The 20,729-nt window shown below is 36.4% G+C and overlaps 1 protein-coding gene across 14 annotated transcripts in view; it reads left to right on the top strand.

The window, feature by feature from the left end:
* The window catches only part of MECOM (MDS1 and EVI1 complex locus), a 534,866-nt gene that overhangs the window by 466,758 nt on the left and 47,379 nt on the right, over window positions 1-20,729 (top strand). For all 14 annotated transcript variants that reach the window (XM_087933422.1, XM_087933420.1, XM_087933421.1 and 11 more), the window contains 2 exons: window positions 18,985-19,087; window positions 19,210-19,426. In XM_087933422.1, coding sequence (XP_087789548.1) covers window positions 18,985-19,087; window positions 19,210-19,426 — 320 coding nt within the window. The remainder of the gene's footprint in view (window positions 1-18,984; window positions 19,088-19,209; window positions 19,427-20,729) is intronic.

Below are 20,729 nucleotides of genomic sequence, written 5' to 3'. Positions count from 1 at the left end.
TTGATTTAATATCTGCTAACAATTATTTAAAACCTGAGAATTCTAAATAAGATGACAAATTTATGGATGGGTAGTCCTTCTGATAAAGGATTCATTAGGATAGAAGTTTCCAATTTTTATAACCCCTTAAATGAAATAAATGCACCGTACAGTTTTTTTGGACAGTGCTATTGTACCTGCTTAATGGAAGATAGCTTTCAATGCTTTTCCAGTATTATTCTTATAGAAATTGATAATTTCATTGCTGCTTTTTTAAGTAACTCTCATGGGATAGACACTTTTTGGTGTAGCAATCAACAGGGGCTCCATGTTTGGAAATAGAAACTTAAAGATGTCCATATTCTACTGCTCACTTTCTCAAATTTGTGAGTTTGGCTTTCCCCTGCTTTTCTTGTCTTATATTTTCTATCCTCTAAACAGGAACCGGATGAGGAAATCAAACATGATCTTCCACTTCCTTTTTACTTCCCCAAGAGGTGCTATAAGGACCTAGAGAGGGAATGTGAGCCATAGGATTTACTTTGCCAATAAAATTCTGTTAACTCTGGGACTGATCCTAGAAAATATAGCCCTACATTTGAGTGTTCATTCCCTTCAATTATTTGGCAGAAATACTGTTTTCTTTGTGTAAAGAAACAGAGTTACAAATGTTCATTGTTTACCAAGCCAAACATGATTTGGAAGAAGAGTAGGCTGGAATTGGCTACCAAGTTACTTCTTCCATGGTTCTTTGAATTATGCACATATGCAGCAGTCTTTTCTTAATTATCAACAAAGATTCTGTGGTCACTGAGAGCCAAGCTTTCTAGAAAGCTTGCAGAGATGAGAGCTGAAGGACACCAGATGTCAACCAATTCAGAAGGCCATACCCAACAACAGAAAAAGCTGCCTTTCTTTCTTGTGTTGGTCAGTTTTATGGCCCTCAAAAGTGGAGTAGTGAAAAATCCCACCTGTTACTGACTGAAACATGCATGCATATTGGTACAAGTGGAAGCAGACCTTCATATATCAGTGAAAGTCTAGATTATCCTGTGCCCTCCAAATATTTTGGACTTTAGCACTCATCATCCTTGACAACATTCTCCAGATTTTTATATTAAGTAATATAGAGGAAATCATATAAATCATATAATTTACTCCTGCTTTATGGAGGCATTTGAGGATCAAGTTCACAGGTCTTGTATTGGCTATTTTTGAGGAAGCACTCTGTTCCTAAAAAGAAAACTTTTTTAAAAAAAATGTAATTGCAAATCCTACTAATACACATTAAGAATATTTGGAGAGCTAAGCTTCAATAAGCATATCCATGTAGGCTTAATGCTGATATAAGCATTAAGAAATGTGTTGAAGGAGGTTATCTAAAAATCTTGTAAACATTTAAGAGTTAATAGAGATTTAAAAACACCTGAAGTGGAACTGGTAAAGTGTAATTCACTTACTGGTTTCTGGCAAACCCTTGCCTTTTCTTTTTGAATAACAGAGGAAAATTCACTTTGAATTCTACCCAAGGTTGCATTGTGTCACTAAAGTCTTCCAAGAAAATCTAATTGATAAGCACTCCCTTTCTTAAACACTCCCTTTTTCTTGAGGGAAAGTTTGTTAACTGAGCTTTATCAGACTATATAAAGATGGATATCTGTGTCACAAATAACAAAAGCTACAATTACTGTTCACTGCATTGTTTCTTAAAAAATTAGCAAGTGACTCACTTCAAGTACTAACACATATGGGGAGACTCCAGATTGTGAATAAGTAAGTTTACAGGAAAAAGATGGAGAAGAATTAGAAAGAAATGACGATTTAAAAATGTGAATCTGTGCTCTCCTATAGCACACAAAGGCAAGCAAAGCTAATCTCTGAATACATATATAAAATAGTCTTATCCAATCTGATCGTCTTCCTGATGAGCTCTCAATTTCCAGAATGTTCACCAATGGAATGCTGGCTAGGGAGTTGAAGTCTACACTTTCTTTTTTTGTTTATTAAATTTTATTTAGTTTTCAAAATTTAAAAACCTAAAATAAAACTTTATACATCATTATATCAACATCAAGACATTTTTATATATCCTTATCATCTTTCTATATACACATTTCTTTCACTATAATTTCAACTTAATATATAAATAAATGTAGATGGATATGAATATAGATATTAGTATTTATATAGTTTTTTTATTCTTTACCTAATTGTCATTTTGATTTCTTTTTATTCTTAAACCATTCATACCAGGCATCCCAGGCATTATAATATGTTAACTCTTCTTTGTCCCTTAATTTCATTGTTAATCTGTCCATCTCTGCACAGTCCAATTTTTTTTTATAACAACATCCTCTGATGGTACATTTTCCTGCTTCCAAAATTGTGCATAGGAAATCCTAGCAGCTGTTAAGATATGTAGCATAATATGTATTTATCTTTTTTATTATATTTTTCTGTTGTTATGCCTAATAGAAACAGTTCTGGTTTGGGTTCAGTTTTCTGTTTTGTTATTTTTTCTAGCAACAATCAAATTATATTCCAAAATTTCTTGACCTCTTGGCAGGTCCACCATATATGAAAATATGTACCTTTTGTCTTTTTAAAAACACTTCCAACAGCTTGGGCTTAGGTTGAACATTTTTGCTAGTCTAGCAGGAGGAAGATGTCACTTCCAAAGGAATGCAATGGTTGTACACATGCGAATTTAGAGGTCAGCCTTATTTGTCTTCCATTTAAGTGTACATTGGAGTATGGAGTGTGGTTGAATTCAGTAAATAGCAAAGTAGGAGACCAAAGGATTGTATCCTAGAACTGTTTAACAAAGAAGAAATACATATTTCCAAATATTAATTTTCCCAACACAATTAACAGTTAAAGCCTTTATGATACAATATTTGCTGCCTTTGACATGGGATATCTTTGTTTAGATTCTCCGCAAAGTTTGCTTGTGCAACTGTTTCTTCGTCCAGCGATTATTCAGGATTGTTGTGAAGATTAATTGGCAATGAATGTGTGGAATATAAATATTAAAAACTGAAAAGAGGAAATCATTAAAAGAAAATTTATAACAAGCTAATGAATCTTATCCAGAAAGTTCAGTCAGAACAAACAAATAGAAAATCATACATTGTATTGTTTTCATTACATTAAATAATATCTGGCAGCCCCAACTCTCTGTGATTGGTCACTCCTGAACTGCTAGATTCTACAGACTTGAAGTGAACTTATAATGGTTTTAAACTTTAGCTCCTGTCAAGTACATTGGGCAGGTTTACTAGTAAGACTTTGTGGGAAATGGGGTGCAAAACATCATGTTGCTTATCTCTGAAGAGAAGACCATATTTTCCATTACTGCCCCTTCATTATGTCTTAATCAAACAAAAATATATCATTGACTAAAACATTTATTTCACTAAATCCCCCCAAAGGGGCCTTTTGAAAAACGTATGGTGTTGTTATGGGTTGCCTTGCAGTATGGGTTATGTTGTTATGTTGTTAGTTGTTATGGGTTGCCTTGCAATATCCATGGAGAATTACAAAATTCTCAGTTTTTCTTTGTTCAGCTGTCATGGTGGCAATTCTCATCTGGTTTTCAATTTGTAGCATTTGATAGTTTAAATGTTTTGTCTTGTTGTTTTGATTATGCTGAGTTTTTAAAGCACAGTAAACTGCTTTTCAAAGGACTTAACAGCCACATTGGGAGAAGGTGTGGTTTAGAAAATGTTAATGGCTGTAGATACACATTTGGCAAGTGTTTACCTGTGCACAGTGCACAAGGCAGATTAGATGGCAGCTATTGGGGCCAATCAGATGCATATATATGCCAATGTCATATTGTAACTAAGAGGAAAGTTTCTCTTCCTCCTATACAATTTCTAGACCAGGGGTGTCCAACCTTGGCAACTTTAAGACTTGTGGACTTCAACTCCCCTGGCTGAGGAATTCTGGGAGTTGAAGTCCACAAGTCTTAAAGTTGCCAAGGTTGGACACCCCTGGTCTAGACAATGACCTTCAGTGCAGATACAACCCAGTCTGATCATGCTCACAAAAGTAGTTGCAGCAAAAAAAATTATTTTCTGAGACTGTGGTAAATATATGTAGAATGTCATTGCCTTAGGACATTGTTCCTTCTCACCCTTTATGTCCTGTATATGAGTGAAACTACAGAATGCACTTGTTTGCTAGATAGTTCAACATTCATTTTATAATTCCAGCCAGTATATATATATATGTATGAAACATAATAGCTTACCCAGTATGTACTCAGTATAAACCATGGCTTGCAGATCACACAACAGAACTTGTCATTCCAAAATCAAATATACTACAAGTAGTTCTCAACTTACAACAGTTCATTTAGTGATTGTTCAAAATTACAATGGCACTGAAAAAAGTGCCATTATGACCTTTTATTTACACTTAAGTCTCTTGCAACATCCTCATGGTCACATGAACAAAATTTGGATTCTTGGGAACTAATTTATATGTATGATGGTTGCAGTGTCCCAGGGTCATGGGATCACCTTTTGCAAGCTTCCGACAAAGTCAGTGGGGAAGCCAGATACACTTAATAACTGCCATTATTCACTTAACAAATGGTGGCAAGAAAGGTTGTAAATGGAGCAAATGTCACTTAGCAACAGAAAGTTTGGGCTCAATTGTGGTCGTAAGTTGAGGACTACCTGTGTATCATATCTTGATGAGTAATGGTATCTCTATCTGGAGAAAATATAGAAATGGAGCTTTATGACTCAGGGCATCAATTAAAATCCAGTTAAATGCAGGCTTCCATCAGTTGCTTGCAATAAGGGATCAATTTTGGGAAATAATTCTTTTATTCTTTCCCTCTTGTTTTTCTTGTATTGCTTTGATTCAGCTCAAAATGCTGTTTCGAACATGAGATTTGAAAGATGTTAGCATCCCATGTTGTACATGCAGTCTACTTGGATTGGCATTCAGAATTCCTTGCTGATGGTGACAAAACAAACATCATGTATTCTTTGGATTTCACAGAATCTGTATTTTCCTCCTGAGGATAGAAGAAACCTAAATATCTTCTTGCACTAGCAAAGGAGAAGGTATGCCACCCCCCACCCACTCCCACCCCCCAAAATCCCAAACCAAACCAAACCAAACCAAAACAGCAGTTCTTCAGTACTGGGACAGTGTCCTTTTGCATGGGAGGGCATAACATAATTTAGGAGTTGCAAGGTGGCAAAATTCTATAAAGGCCAATTTGCTCTCAAACACATATTTCAAAGGGAATTCACAACCGCAGCCTGAGGTTTTTAAATATTGATTTACCCTCAGCAACATACAGGGGGAAGATCTTCAGAATTAAATAAAAACAAAAGATGGGCATGAATGATATGAATTCATACTTGTCTGCTCATTGTTTTTTTCCTTGTGTGATTTGCCCCAGCAACATTCATGTTTCAGAACACAACAAAATAGAACAGAACAACAGAGGTGACAGGGACCTGGGAGGTCTTCTAGTCCAACCCTTACACAAGCAAGAGATACTATACCATTCTGGACAAATGGTTGTCCAATGTCTTCTTAAAAACTTTTAGTGATGGAGGACCCACTACTTTTGAACCGGTTCCACTTGTCCCACTGTCAGGAAATTTCTCCTTAGTCCTAGGCTGGTTCTCTCCTTTATTTGTTTCCATCCATTGCTTTTTGTCCTGCCTTTGGTGCTTTGGAGAATAGGTGACCCCCTCTTCTTTGTGGCAGCACCTCAGATATTGGAACGCTACTATCATGTCACCCCTATTTCTTCTTTTCACTAGACTAGACATACCCAACTTCATATGTTTTAGTCTTCAGTCCCCTAATCATCTTTGTTGCTTTTCTATGCACTCTTTCCAGCATTTCAATGTGTGTCTGTATGTGAGTGTATGTGTGTGTGTGTGTATGCATGCAATATTTCAGGTGTGGTCTTACCAAGGCAGTATAAATTGGTATTAACACTTCACATAATCTTGATTCTATCCCTCTATTAATGCAGGCTAGAATTGCATTGGTCTTTTGCATCATATTTAAGTGATTGTCTACCAAGGTCTCTATCGCAGATGCTATTGTTGACCTAGGTTCCATCTATTCCATAGTTGTACTTTTGGTTTTTCTTGCCTAAGTGTAAAACCTTACCTTTCTCACCATTGAATTTCATTTTGTTAGATAGGGCCTAGTGTTCATGTCTGTCGGGATCCTTCTGGATCTTGAGCCTATCTTTTGGTGTGCTGCCTATTCCTGCCAGCTTTGTATCATCTGCAAATTTAATGAGTTTTCCTTCTATTCTTTCATTTAAATGGTTTATGAAAATATTGAAGAGTCCTGGGCTTAAGAGAGAACCTTGGGGGAGCCCACTGGTTACTTCCCTCCATGCAAATGTACTTCCACTAAGGACTACACATTGAGTATATCTGAAGCTAGTTCAAAGTTGATTACTTGCACTAGTCGGAGAAGGAAGCTTAACATTCCCATCTGTTAACAGAAAGTTGTGATCTTAGGTAAGGGAGAAATTATGCGCTCCCCTTTTATCAGATTTTGAACATTTGGAACAAATGCAGCAAAGGACCAGCTTGGGCAGAGCGAAATCAAAACAATATATTTGTGAGTTCTTGTGCCAACTTTCTGTTTCAAGCAGGACTCACAGTGCTGTCGGAATCCTATCCCTGTGATGACATTAAGACCCCAGGAGGCCTCTGGACTATATGTCTGGTAGACTGATTCTTCTTCCCTTACCTCAGGAAAAGGAAGGATTGAATACGGTCTTGTTCTCCACTGAGACCTGTTTCCTTGTTTCTTAATGATAGCACCAGAGAACAGCATGTACTAGAAAACAATTTAGCCTGTTTCACCGAGCCAGTTCTTTTTTTTTTTTTTCCTTTCCTGTCCAGGATTTGTAAAGTGTAAAATGGGCTGCCCTAGGGAGGCATAAAGACACAATTCCCTCAGCTCAAATTAATTTTGTATTTTGAATGGACAAGGAAGTGGGAGCATTAACACTGTTATCATTTCTCTCTTGTGTTTTTTTTTTGCCTCATACCCCATGCTCTGAGAAACTGATGGCCACTTTTAAACCACTAATTAATATCGTAGGAGAGACAGCAGGAAGCAAGAGGTGTTCCCATTGTTGCTAGGTTGTGTTTGCATTATAAATGCAACACCCAAAAAGAAAAGAAAGGAAGCAATATACTGTATGAAAGACATAAAAAGAACGAAAGAGAGCTGCATGCTATAGGCTCCAGGTATGAAAATGTTTTAATACCACACCAGCTCTTTAAAACAGGGGTTGCCAACCTTTTGGACCTCAGGGACCACCAAACTCATATTTTTAAATCCCACGGACCAGAGACCCTGGGAAAATTCCAAAAAAAGATCTGCAGGAAAATCCCCCATTCCGTTTTCCTACTGATCGAACATTCTTTATTTGGGATTGCAGGATACCGTCTCCCACTCCCTTCTTAGGGGGAGAGATAGAGATAGAGAGAGAGACTTTTGGCTTCATGAAAGGAAAGCCACAGAAGTCTCTCCCCCAAATTCTGCCAGAAATGAGTCTTTGTGAGACTTGTTGTGCCAGTTGGAACAGGAGGCCTTGGAGGGTCCCAAAGACTCATTTCTGGCAGAGTTGGGGGGAGAAAAAGAAAGACTTTGGCTGCTTTCCTTGCATGCAGCCAAAAGCAGAAGAAGAAAGAAGCAGAAAGAAGCAGGCCGGTGGGCAGGCCAGGTGTGTGTGGGGAGTGGGACAAGTCCCCCCCCTCCGCGCTTTCCCCCCTCCCCTCACTACCTCGCGTTGTTCACAATGCAAGCGAATCAAGCCTTGTCATCCCACGGGCCATGTGGGCGATGCATCCTCGTGTTCCCGCGCAGCCTGGATTAATTGCTTTGGAGGTGACATTTCTCTGCGGACCACCAAAATTTCCTCACGGACCACCAGTGGTCCCCAGCCCACTGGTTGGCAACCACTGCTTTAAAATTAAAATTCACTTTGAATTGTTATGTTTCCCCCACTTGAAGCTCTAAAAAAATCATAGGAATAGGTTCTCAAAAATCTTAGGGGTTAATAAAATCAGCTGGAAGTTCATAGAGGATTACAGTTCTATGTTTGCTGAGGTTAAATATCCCTGAGCAGATTTTTATTTTTCTGAACAGTAATCTCAGAAAAAGAAAGAAGATACTTGAAAGAATCAAAAAGGACTCTAAAACTGTTATAACCTAATTGTGTCTGTCCTTGAGCAAGATGTTTCAGTGAATGTCTTTTTCCACCATTGCTACTTCCTATTCACTTGCTTTTCTCAAGGATTACCATGAAACCTCCTTTTCAGATGATAATTCTGTAACACATTTGAAGACTGATTTATTTATTAATTAAGTTTATGTTGACTTGGTCTAGCAGTTAGGGGCACCAGGCTAGAAAGCAAGTCTTGCCTTAGGCATGAAAGCCAGGGGGATGACTTGGTGCCAGTCACACTCTCAGTCCAACCCTCCTCACAGAGTTGTTGTGGAGAAAATAGGAAGAAGAAGATGTGTTGGATATGTTCTCCACCTTGAGTTATTTGTAAAATTAATAAAGGTGGGATACAAACAAATAAATACAATGAAAATGCCCCCCACCCCCACTTCCCAAATCAAAGAATTATGGTCAGGCCTTTTCTTAGAAAATAATTAATTGTGTTTTGGAGAAAGGAAGAAAAGAAAGAAAAATAAAGGACAGAAAGAAAGAGAGAGAAAGAAGGAAAGAAAAAAAAGAAAGAAAGAAGGAAAGAAAGAGAAAGAAAAAAAAGAAAGAAAGAAAGACTGACAGAAGTGTTCTATGGGTAACTGTGAACATTTCTGAGACCAGAAATATAATCTGAACAAGGATTACTAAAGCAGGCTTCATATAACTCTAACATAAAGGAAATTTATTGGCATACACATACAAATCATATGCTCTTCGACTCTCTTTCTGGTAGGTGTTAGGCTTCCCCTATTATTATAATGGTATTTTGCTCAGGTGAGGTTCCTGCTTTCAGGAATGTTCATGGGCACTGGCAGAACGCTTCAATCTCTACCAGAGACTATTCTCCTCTCACTGTTTCAATTGGTGTAAATGACAAACTAAGAGACAGTGATGAAGAAAAAGTGAACAGACGCCCTCCTTATTAATGACACTAGGCCTAAAAGTCATCTTCTCTTTAAAAAGACACTTCTGTTTTCTTTCTCAGCTTCAAGGATAACTAAACATTGTCTTTGAACTTTCTCTATTGGCAGAAGTTTATCTACGTTCTGGTTTTCCTGTTAGGTCCATCATTCAGAAGTCTTCTTGTTGGCGCCCTCTTCTTGGTCTGAAAAGGCCTTAATGGAATGTTCCTCCTGTTATATCTGGGAAGGGAACTGAGGAATCTATGGATCAACAGAGATGAAATAATGAAAAGACAGGAAATTTGCAGCCTAAGGGGGTGGTTGTTCCATTGCTAAGTTGTGTCCAACTCCTTGTGTGCCCCCATGGACATAGCACACCAGGAACCCTGGTCTTCCACTGCCTCTAACCTCCTGGCTAAAGTATAGTTTGCAGAATATCACACTTCTGTCCTAAGATATTTTTTTCCCTTTGGGGGAAAATAAATAAAAAGCAATTGCTTTGCTATTAGATCAAATGAAAATGGTTTTAAAATGGCAAAGAAATGTTAAGCCCAGTGCAAGAAAAGGGAAATTTTGAGACTGGGACCTGTTGAGCTTTGACTCAGTCAAGCAGCGCCCAGGCTAATAACATGAATTTCCTGAAGATGGCAGAGATGCATACCAGCATTCTAAAAACACCTCTCACAACAAGATTAAAAGGGCGAGTTAGATGAGAGAACATGGAAATTCTTTGCTACATTAAGCAGGATTTTCCTGAGACATGGAAATTAATTGCCACTTAGCTAAGCCAGCATAGTGAGAGAAAGGTATATAAAAGAATTCAGAAATATATTGTAGAATTTCCTTAAGCAGCGTAATAAAAAAATTACCAGAAAATACAAAAACAAGCAAATCTCTCTAGCCTGGTGTATATAGTGTTGTACATCCTCCCCTTTGTCTCTCCTTTGAGATGGTTCAGGAAGATAAATTTTCTCTGCTATTGAATTTATTATAACTTCCTGGATAGGCTGAAGGTCTTTCATAATTCACGCTTCTGTCCTTCTTTGCTCATGCTAAATATAGTCGCTGATGCTTACACAAAACTCACAGGGCTTAACTAGGAAAAATTAACTGCAAACGTTTCTCCAAATTTTTGCAGTAAAGGAAGTGTATTCTCTATTTTCTTCTTGTTCTAAACTTCTCCCTCTCAGTGCTGTGTTTACAATTTCTTGTTTTATTCTCCATCTTAACTCTGTACAATTATTACACATGAATGTCCTTAAGGAATAGTCACATTAATTGCATCCTTCAAATACAGAATTTTGGAAATTAAGCTACTTCTTCTTTTTTTAAAAGCAGGATTCTTAATCTTTAAATTAGGTTTAAAATGGAATATCAGAAACTCATTGTCTAAAGTCTGAGAGTAATTCAGTAGAATATTTGTAGCTTAGAGCTGAACTGTAAGGTCCTTGGTGATCTATGAGCTTGATGATGTATCTAGTTTGGTAATGAAATGTCTGCAAGAAAACAATCAAGTCCAGAGAACACCAAAGGACCCGATTGAGAATAAATGCTTGCTGTTCTGGGAAAAAATATGAAAGAATCTCTAAAATTCTTAAATTAAGCTTCTTAATTAAGAATGTAAGAAAGTAAGTTGCTTTAAAAAGCAGGATTCTAGTACTTAAACCAAGTTTGAAATGGAATCTTAAAAACTGATGTCTAGTAAATCTGAAAGTAAATGCCTGCCTTTCTAAAGAAGATTATGGAAGAATTTCTAAAATTCTTGGGCTCCACTTATCCACATTCAGAAATAAAGTGTTAGAGAAATAGGGAAATTTTAGGACAATAGTGAATCATCTCAAGAATTGCTGTTCTGTCCATATTTCTCCAAAACAGAGAATAAAATTATCTATACAGTGACAAAAACATCATAATAGAATCTAGTGACTGGTAACTTATTTTACTTTGGCTAGAAGTATTCATGGCTAGCATTAGGTAAAAATGGGAGAATAGCAAGACAAGGAACCATTGCTTTATATTGATTATCTTCACAAGTTTTCAAAGAAGCACCCAGATACTTCTAGAGGAACTGATCATGAATATGGAAACGTTCAAGTCACATTATTCTATTTGGTAGAAACTGAGCATTGTGTTCCACAATAAGAACCTCTTAGCAGCTCTTAGCAGATGAAAATATCTTGACTTTGGGATACTTAAGTCTCTAGACCTGAATGACATGTCATAACTGAAGAAAGAAATTTTTATATGAGAACATCAGACCTTTCATCCATCAGCCAAAATTGGAGCACAAGTAGGTTGTGCATAGGATAGTGATCCCAGTGATGTAAGCAAATGTACAAAAATAAAATTCAGTAAAAGGGGGAAAGAACAGCAATTTAGCACAAATAAGTCCAAATCCAAGTCCAAATCCTATTTTAGCAAAACCTGCAAAGACCAGTTCATCCAAGAAAACTTTCTAATATTATAAAGTTGAAGGCATGGAAGAATGAGAATGCTTATACAACAATATGGGCAATAGATATCGCCTAGTGCAACTAAAGATAGAGCAATCAGCTGAATCTAAAAGGGTGATTTCTTGTTCACTCTGGAACACCGCGTGTTTGATGGCTCATCTACAGTTATGAAAATAAATAAAAGAAGGACCATACATCAGTGTTAATTATACAGCGAGACTCCCTTTATATATTATTGTGATTTACATGAACCATTGATAAAAATAGCTGAGAAATCTCTTCGAACATTCAAAAATACTAAAAAGGGATAAATATCTTTTCAGAAAACTGTAAAAAAAAAAAAGAAGGGGCAGATAATGTATATTTTCTATTGATTTCCTGATGTATGTATTGATTTATGTGATATGGGTTTTAGACTCATTAAGTTGTAATTGGCAAAGTCCTTTTTAATTCAGTTATGCTGAAGAGCTTTTTGTTTTATTTTGTATGCCAAAAAATAGTAAGTCCTAGGAGTTATTTTCTGGTAATGGGGGAAATAAATTTCATTCTTCTGTGGCCAGCATGGAAATCTATTCTGTTCTTAAAGGGAAACAGGGATTAAATTATCTGTTTTCATCTACTTAATAGGAAGAAATCGTTATCAGATGCCTTCTTGTTTCCTAATACTAATAACATGGGTCACCAACATAATCAACATTTTATCTTAAGATCCATAGTTGAAATTGTTCCTTATTATCTTACTTGTTTTAATGTTTAAAACTCAAGAAGTTTTAAGTTGTCATTCACCATACTAGTTCTTCCCTTCTGAGATCACTAGCTGGTACTATTAGAAGAAGATCATTTTTATTATGCAGCCCAAAATGGCTCAAAAATAAAGAAAAAAGAACATGCTTTTGAACTTAACTTTTCTGATTTTACATTTTTAAATGTTTGTTAGTCAAAATTTGCAGTTTAAAAAAAATTGCAGTTTGGTAGTAATTAAAATTTAATTTGGGAAAAGGCTGGATAAAAATGCCTGTATTCATGAAAATGAAATGAAATGTATGTTAAGAAAAACTACTTGCAAAAATTGTGTACGCCTGATAAAATTGCAAACAAAATTAACATGGAATAACATGCATCAGAAAACATACAAATGTACAGTGATCTTACATATGACAAAACAATATATTGACATATTCTGAAAGTTGGCCTGTTCTCCAATTGAAAAACTGAAAAAGAAATTTACAGATTTGCCCATTTCTTCCAGAACAAAATTTTATGCACCAAAAAAGAGCAGCCAACTACAATTTTCACTCAGCAATATAGCAGAAGGGTACACAAACAGCAGTGTCATGTTAGCCAGTCATTCAATAGTGAAACACTTTCTTTGCACACTTGTGGAGGGTCAAAGGGTCAATTTTTTTCTTTCTTTTTTGCCAATTTTTTTTTATTTTATTTAAAAAAAAACAATCCATCTTCCATTTAAACAGTCTGGGTAAAAATATCTTGTACAATAACAATTACAGTTTACATATATTCATTGTATTGGTATTAATTCTCTGTTCTTATTTAATACTGATATACATAATATGTCTGATTGTAGTAACCATTCCTGTCTTAACATATTTAACCTGTTAACATATTTTCTATACTTCACTAGTCTTTTTTAAATTTCTAATTCCCATATTTATTCTCCAACCATTGATAAAAATATTCCCATATCAAATAGAAAAGGTCAGTTCTTGATGGACCAGAGAAATATCTGCCTGAAATCCTGGCAGAGTTGAAAATATAAGCCTAGAGGGTTGGTGTTCTGATTTGGTTTAAGGGAATTTTCTGTGTTCCTAAAGTCTGAAGAATAAGAAAGCAAAAAAGCATTGGCTGTGGCAACAAGAAGTGATGATATTGATGATCATGTGAGATGGTTTGTGATAGATGAATAATCAGTATAGACAGATATTTTTCTTTGCTTAAGGTCAGCTCCAAGCACAATGACTTTCAGCACACTGTTGTTTACCCAACATTATAAATGCTGGCTTTTAACCTTTGGGACTTGACTTGAAGCCACAGGAAGGGCTAAAGGAAGCCATCAGATCTATTGTATGCAACCTGTGCATTTTGCCTTCATTCTCCCAACCTTTGGAAGTCAGCCACTCAATCGTATCCTCGGCTCATCAGCGCATAACTTTTCTCTTTCAAATGCACTGAGGCCATTAGATTTCTGGAGAAAAGTCAGATTTAAATACATTTATCTTAATAAATGGAAAAGCAAGTGTTGCTTAAAGCGAATATTCAGCTCATGCAAGGTTGACATCAAATTTATTTTCAAGACTTAAAAGCTGGCCTTACTTAAATCTGTCTCAGCCTTGGATCAAATGAATGTGGTCGTCCCAATCTGGCCCCCAATGACTCAAAGTCCACACCACCCGTTCACAGCCTCATTTGTCACAATTGGCAGTATCTGCTCATCAGAAAATGATTAGAGGAGCTAGGCCTGTGCGGAGTTGGCTCGAGGTGCGTGGGGATGCATGATCAAGGACTCTCCTTGCTCTTGTAAGCCTTCTCTATTCGAATCCCATTTTTTAAAAAGCCAAATCAATTCCAGGCTAAAGCTGAGAATGAGTTTTGAGCTCATTTAACACAGCGCTCATGTGTTTTGTGTTCAGTTGTCTTTGCAAAAATGTGGTGTGTGAACCACAAAGCATTGTTTGCTCTTTCTTTGGCTCGTATCCATTATGGAAACAGATTCTGGATATTACTCTTGAAAAGCAGTAATAATAAAAATAAAAATAATAACTACAATGGTTGGAGAGGAAAGTACGTTATTTGAGGGTAAAACAATTGTTGGCCTTTCCCTGTGTAGATGCTACAAATCTGATCGTCCCAATGGTTCTCACCATCCATCATGTCTGAAAATGCTAAGTGAGAAAGCCTGGATTAACTGGGTTGCTTCTTGGAGAGAAAGGTTAAGGAGTGGAAGGAGAAACAGGGAGGGAGGGAGGGAGGGAGGGAGGGGTTGTTTGCATGTAGAGTTTTCACCCAGATGGAAAATACATGAATTGAAGTGAGGTGTGAAGGAATATTTTCTTACCTCTCTTCCCTTCATGATACCTGCCCTACAAACACCCTTGTTTGAATGGCACCATCAAGAGTTCTTGGTGCTATCTTGAGTATGGTTATTTTCCTGAAGATGTTTCATTTCCTAAATTAGGCAACCTCATCAGTGCTAGTGATGATGGACTAACATTGATGTTATTACCTAGTTTGGAAAATGAAAAATCTAAAGAAAATAACCAAGCTCAGAGAGCACCAAGGACCCATCATTTCAATGTTGAACTACAAATATCCTCCTTAACTGGGAATATTTCAGTCATGGTCTGAAAGCCATCCTGCTGTTTCAGTACATGCCACATATTCCCAGTTCATTCCGGTAGTTGTGTTAGTGATCAGTGGATTCTTTTAATATAAATCATATTATTCTTTATTTTGTCATTGCCTTATGAACACATAATAGATTTCAGAATAAAGATCCATACAGCAGAGTTACTATAGCCCATTTTAATTATGATTTTCTGCACAATTAAATGTGATATGGGATGAATAAAAAGACAGATTATCCATTATTTCTATGAATGCTGGCTGAAATCTGCTCATAAATCTATGAGAAGAAAAACATCATGATTTTGTAATTATTCTGGATTAATTTGCTCTGTTTTGGTTTAAAGTATGATTACTGGTAGTTCAGACTTAATCATAAAGGGCAACTGATTTCCAAAATGGGGAATCTTAAGGTGTTTTTATGACGTTCTTGACATGCGTAGGTAGGGATTTAGCCAATAGGGCATGGCTGCCAACCTTTTACCTGATCCGTGCTATCTTAAATAGAAGTTCGAAACAGCAAACAGTATCAGGTGACACTGAGCACAAGAGCAAAGCGATTTATACAAATTAAGTTTCTGATAAAAACAGCTAACAGAAACTAATGATGCAAGGTTGTGATTAGTATTTATATTATTCTCCATTGCAAGCTGAGGTGGTGGGTTGTTATCCTAGAGGAGGAAAAATGCTTATTCTGTTTTCTTAGTGATTTATTGAACTAGTGTCACGAAGCAGCCAATCTTATGTATTTATCAGAGGAAGACTTTATTATACTAGGATCACAGCCTTTCTGTTATGAAGACAAATATGCACTATGCTTTTCTGATCTCAAGAATGAGGTTTAAAGTTAAGGCTTCAGAACTTGGTTTACAACATTGTACATAAACTGGATGGTCTGTCAACTTTCAGCCTCCAGTCCAAACAAACAGTGGAGCAATTAATATGTTCTTCATCCCTTGGCATTTGTGAATCTGAGGTGACTTGTGACTTATAGTCACACTAAACCTGTTATGAGCACTATTCTGATCCAACACTGTTCAGATTAGCTTTGGGTAGTTGTCAAAGACTCCAACGATTTTTGAGTAGTTGCAATCAGATGTCAGAATCCTGCCTTGGTGCTGTCATGGATTGCACTGGGTGAATGGTTTCTGTTGATGATCCCACAAATCTGTCATAGCATAATATATTTATGCCCTTACTATTTTATCTAAATACCTGATGCTTTGACTTCTTGCCTGTCCAGCTTTCAGATTAAATTACATTAAGCCAGAGTTCACAAATATGTGTGTGTGTGTGTGTGAGAGAGAAACACCACAGGAGATGCAGCTGTCAAAGGCAAAAGATACATAAAGGCCTTGCCTTCTTTCCTTTAAAACAAAAAATCTGTGTGGAATAGAGTTGAGCAGAACCAGACCTTAAAAGTGTGCAATATCATAGTGTTTCCTCTCCTTTAAAAAGAAAACAAAACAGGAAAAAAACCCACCCTTTTTTGTGTACGTGTTAAGGCAGCATTTTTTTCTTTGTGAGACCTTGCTGTGAAGTTCTAATATATCACCATTCAAATGTCAGCAGGCTGTTGGAAAGGAAGCTAATAACTTAAACCTTTGAGAGCTGCCAACAAGAGAGGTAATTCAGATTGTAGAGAGAATGCCATTGTGTTCTTGGGGGAAATAGATTTCAGGAATGAAACATACTACTTGGAAGCATTTATCTTTGTGTGAGCATGTGGAAAGCAGTGATGGTGGGAGATATATATATTTATAATATTTATATATTAGAAACCCAAAAGATGGTTTGGCAAAGATAGCTCTGAAGGAAGAAAAGGGAGTTGAAAATAGTGGGAGTGAAAGATCCAGAAGTCCCCGGTTTCTGTTTTTATTGGGAAAACATGCATAGCTTATGGTAGTCAGCCTGCTTATGCTGTGATTAATGCTTTCTTTCCCATATAATTTTTGATTTTTTGAAAAGCGGTCATTGTGTGAAAATCTGATATTCATACTCAAATTCCTCCCCGAACATCATTCCATACTTGCCATCTTCAGGTAGCTGACATGGAAAGAAAGAAAGAAAAAGGAAAAGAAAGGAAAGGAAAAGAGAAGGAGGGAGAGAGAGCGGGAGGGAGGAAAGGAAGAGAAGGGAGAAGGAAGGAAAGAAGAAAGAAAGCAATCTGAAGCATTGCTCGTTATATAGATTTGGGGTCTCCCTCCTTGCCCTCCCCCCCAAAATCATATAATTGTGGTCAGGCTTTTTCTCAAAAACAAACAATTGTGTTTTAGAGCCACCTACTGGAGTTTTTGAAGAATTACATGAAATATAATGGGATTTATTTTTCCTTGTATTCCAATTGAACTTTTGCCATCGGGCTTTGGCAACAAAACGCCTCTGTCCTACCCTTGAGTTCTGAAAAGTAGGACTTTTTCCTCCTTAGGTCTGTTTCTTCCTCTCCCTGCACTTGATTCCATTTCATTTAATAAGAACAAAAAATGCCTCCGGTTAGGCTTAGAAAGGTTTTGTGTAATTCCTGGCCACAGGAAAGGTGGATAATAGCTGTCATCCTAAGGTTTTTTTGTTGAATGGAAGATTTTTTTTAATTTATATATTTATTTATATGCCACTTTTTCAATTTTTATAAATAACTTAAGGTGGTGAACATACCTTACATTCCTTCTTCACCCAACCCCAAAATAGCAAGCTTATGAGATGGGTTGGGCTGAGAGTATCTGGCTTTCATGCCTAAGTCAGGACCAGAACTCACAGTCTCCTGGTTTCCAGCCTGGTGCCTTAACTAGTAGACATTAAGAGAATATCTTTCTATTATAGCAGCTCTTTTGCTGAAATGGACTTGAAGCTTTGCCTTGAGAAGATATGAGATCCAGTAAAACATTGCCATAATGCCACTGGAGCCTCGCATTTTTTCCTTATGTTTCAGAACCTTGAAAGGTTCTTGGACTGTAACTCAACCTCAGGTCCAGATAATAAGACCTGTGGTTAGAGCATGCAGTCTAACAACATCTATAGATGTTGTAAAGTTTCCAGCTCACTTGCATCCAACTATATGGTATAGTTTTCCTGGTAACTTATAGTTTTGGGGAAGATTTATAAACCACCTTCTCTAAAGGCTTTATGGAAGTCGTTTGTCATTTGGCTTCTTCTAGGAGATTGTGTGTGTGTGTGTGTGTGTCTCTGTGTATTATATTTTATTTGTTGCTTAACTTTCTGGGATCAGCCAAGCTTGACTAGATGCTATCTTCTATCTAATCAAATAAGAAGAATTTGAATATATTCGTTTCCTTGTTTGGCTAACCAAGAAGAAAGTAGGTTTTTTCCAGTGAATTGCTTGGATATCTCCTATCAAAGGAAGATTTTGATTTGTTAATGAAGACTCATAATAGTCTGATTATCACACAACCCCATTATGAGAATATTTTAAAGAAATCAAGCAATCTTTCTCATGGTCACAGATCAGCAATACAAAACAAAGCAGTTAAAACAATAATACAAAAATAAAAAAAGAACAGACAAAATAATTTATTATAATCAGTGGGCAGTAAAGTCTGCCTAATATTGCATACAGTATAACCAATTTTGGGCACCTTCAAAGAAACTACTTTACTGATATTACAGCAACCATACATAAAAGGAATATTTCCTGAGTATTTTATTAGGTGAGGTGTTATAAATTGAGTCTGTGAGTTCTTGTGGAAGATACAGTATAGCAGGACATTTTAAAAAATAGTATTTTGTTTTGCATTAGCTTTTTTTTTTTTACTTTTCAATGATCTCTCAAGTTACCATGTGCCAAATAAAATACTTCTGCATGAATGGTACATTTTTAATTTCCAGCCAGTAATTTCCAACTAAAAGTTACTACAAAGTTTGCTACCTTATTTCATGGAATACCTGAAGACCAATTACAATTGACATACTGAGCTATAGCTTTTATTTTTTTGCTTACATTTAAGATTGCAACCAAAAATTTGTAAAATCTCTCCCTCCCTCCCTCTCTCCATTTGTCTTTGCTTGTTCTTCTTGGTTGTTCATCTGCCATTTTGTCTTTCAGATATACTACAGAGTAGTAAGAGACATTGAAGCTGGAGAAGAGCTCCTTCTGTTCATGAAGACCGACGATTATTTACATGAAGAGATGGCTCCTGACATTCACGGTTAGCAGATTTTCAAGTATTTACACCAGAAACTCCCTAACCTTTAGAGTAAATTTGTCTTCTTTGTTTGGCAGAAATCCGTTGTGAACTACAATTCATTTGCCAACTCATTTGCTTTGCAGAGGAGCGTCAGTATCGGTGTGAAGATTGTGACCAGCTGTTTGAGTCCAAAGCAGAACTGGTAGACCATCAGAAATTCCCCTGCAGCACTCCCCACTCAGCATTTTCAATGATGGATGAAGAATTTCAGCCAAAACTTGACAAGGAGAATGATCTCCATGATATGCATGACATCCAGGAATGCAAAGAGTGTGACCAAGTATTCTCTGATGTGCAAAGGTAAGGGCTGGGGATTTGTCTTTTAAACCAGTTATATGTAAACAGTAGCTTTCTAACAGATCAAAAGTCAGTTTTGCACCATAATACTATGTGGACAGACATCCACCACTATGTGAGACTGGTGAGTTTTCCGTTACTGGAAGTTTTCAAACAGAAATTGGAAGTCATCTGTTAAAGAAGTTGCACTGAGCATATACATATCCGCACTGGTTTGTATTGTATGGCCCTTAAGATAGCTTCCATACCTATAATATTGAGATGTAATAATATTGGGCATCAAATTGTCATCCTGAGAATGTGTGCTTTAAAAGCAAAATCTGATATTTTTCTATGCTGAAACTCCTTCCAAGTAATGGTATGCAGAAATAGGAGATTGAGGGAAGAAATGCTACCTAGAGAATAATCAGATAATAGAAAGTATAGCCTGCAGCAGCATAGTGGCTAGAGGAGGAGATTCAGAAATGAACCTCCATAATTTCTCAGGCTATAAAAGGGATGGTGGGAGATTTGTACTATTAGATTTCCAAGTTTCTGTTAAGGTAGGCTTGTGATAAAGTAGAATTCGCTCATCTGGTTGAATTTCTGTCTGGTCTACTTGGAGAGACTGACATTCTGTCTCCTGGTTTTCCAGATACTTGCAACCCAGATATAGTAGCTCAAGCCTTAGGTACATGATTCAGTTATCATCTTAGTCAGTGGACTGGTTCAATATAAGGTCCCTTCATGTGTTTTTGTGAGCTTTTTTAGTAAGTATAACTGAAACAAAAGGTGTTAAGGGTTTGGCAAAAAAGAACACCAATGTGTTGAAAGGCTTTGGCCATTGCCAAAAGACAGAAGAATTAAGCAGAACTAAGTATCTGTATATTTTTTTGTCTATGAGTCTCAGCACTGTTTTTATGAAGAGTGTTACCTTGGTGAAGAATACTAAGTTCTAATCAAGATAAATATGGACTTCTAATTAAAGATATCTCATTTAACACAATCTCTGCATTGTGTTAGAATAAATATTCATGGCTAAAAATAAGACCTGAGCTAATAGAAACAGAATTTCCATTTTTAAATGAGACATAATATTGTAAATATTTTAAATATGGTATTCATTTTAATTTTAATAAGAATTAGTAAAACGTTGCTATATTAAGAAAAACAATTGGCACCTTTTGATGAATTAAAACATGTTTTTATATCTATATAAAATGGTGGATAAATATTGAAATACTGATTAATGGTATTTTAATAACAACCATATAAATATTTAGTCCTTACAAAGACTAGTGATATAAAACATAATAAAAATATGTCA

The sequence above is a fragment of the Pseudonaja textilis genome, chromosome 4 (assembly GCF_049901715.1).
Source record: "Pseudonaja textilis isolate UNSWEBS1 chromosome 4, rPseTex1.2, whole genome shotgun sequence".
Taxonomy (NCBI): domain Eukaryota; kingdom Metazoa; phylum Chordata; class Lepidosauria; order Squamata; family Elapidae; genus Pseudonaja; species Pseudonaja textilis.
The sequence above is the reverse complement of the archived record's forward strand: the minus strand, read 5'-3'. Positions and strand labels throughout refer to the sequence as shown.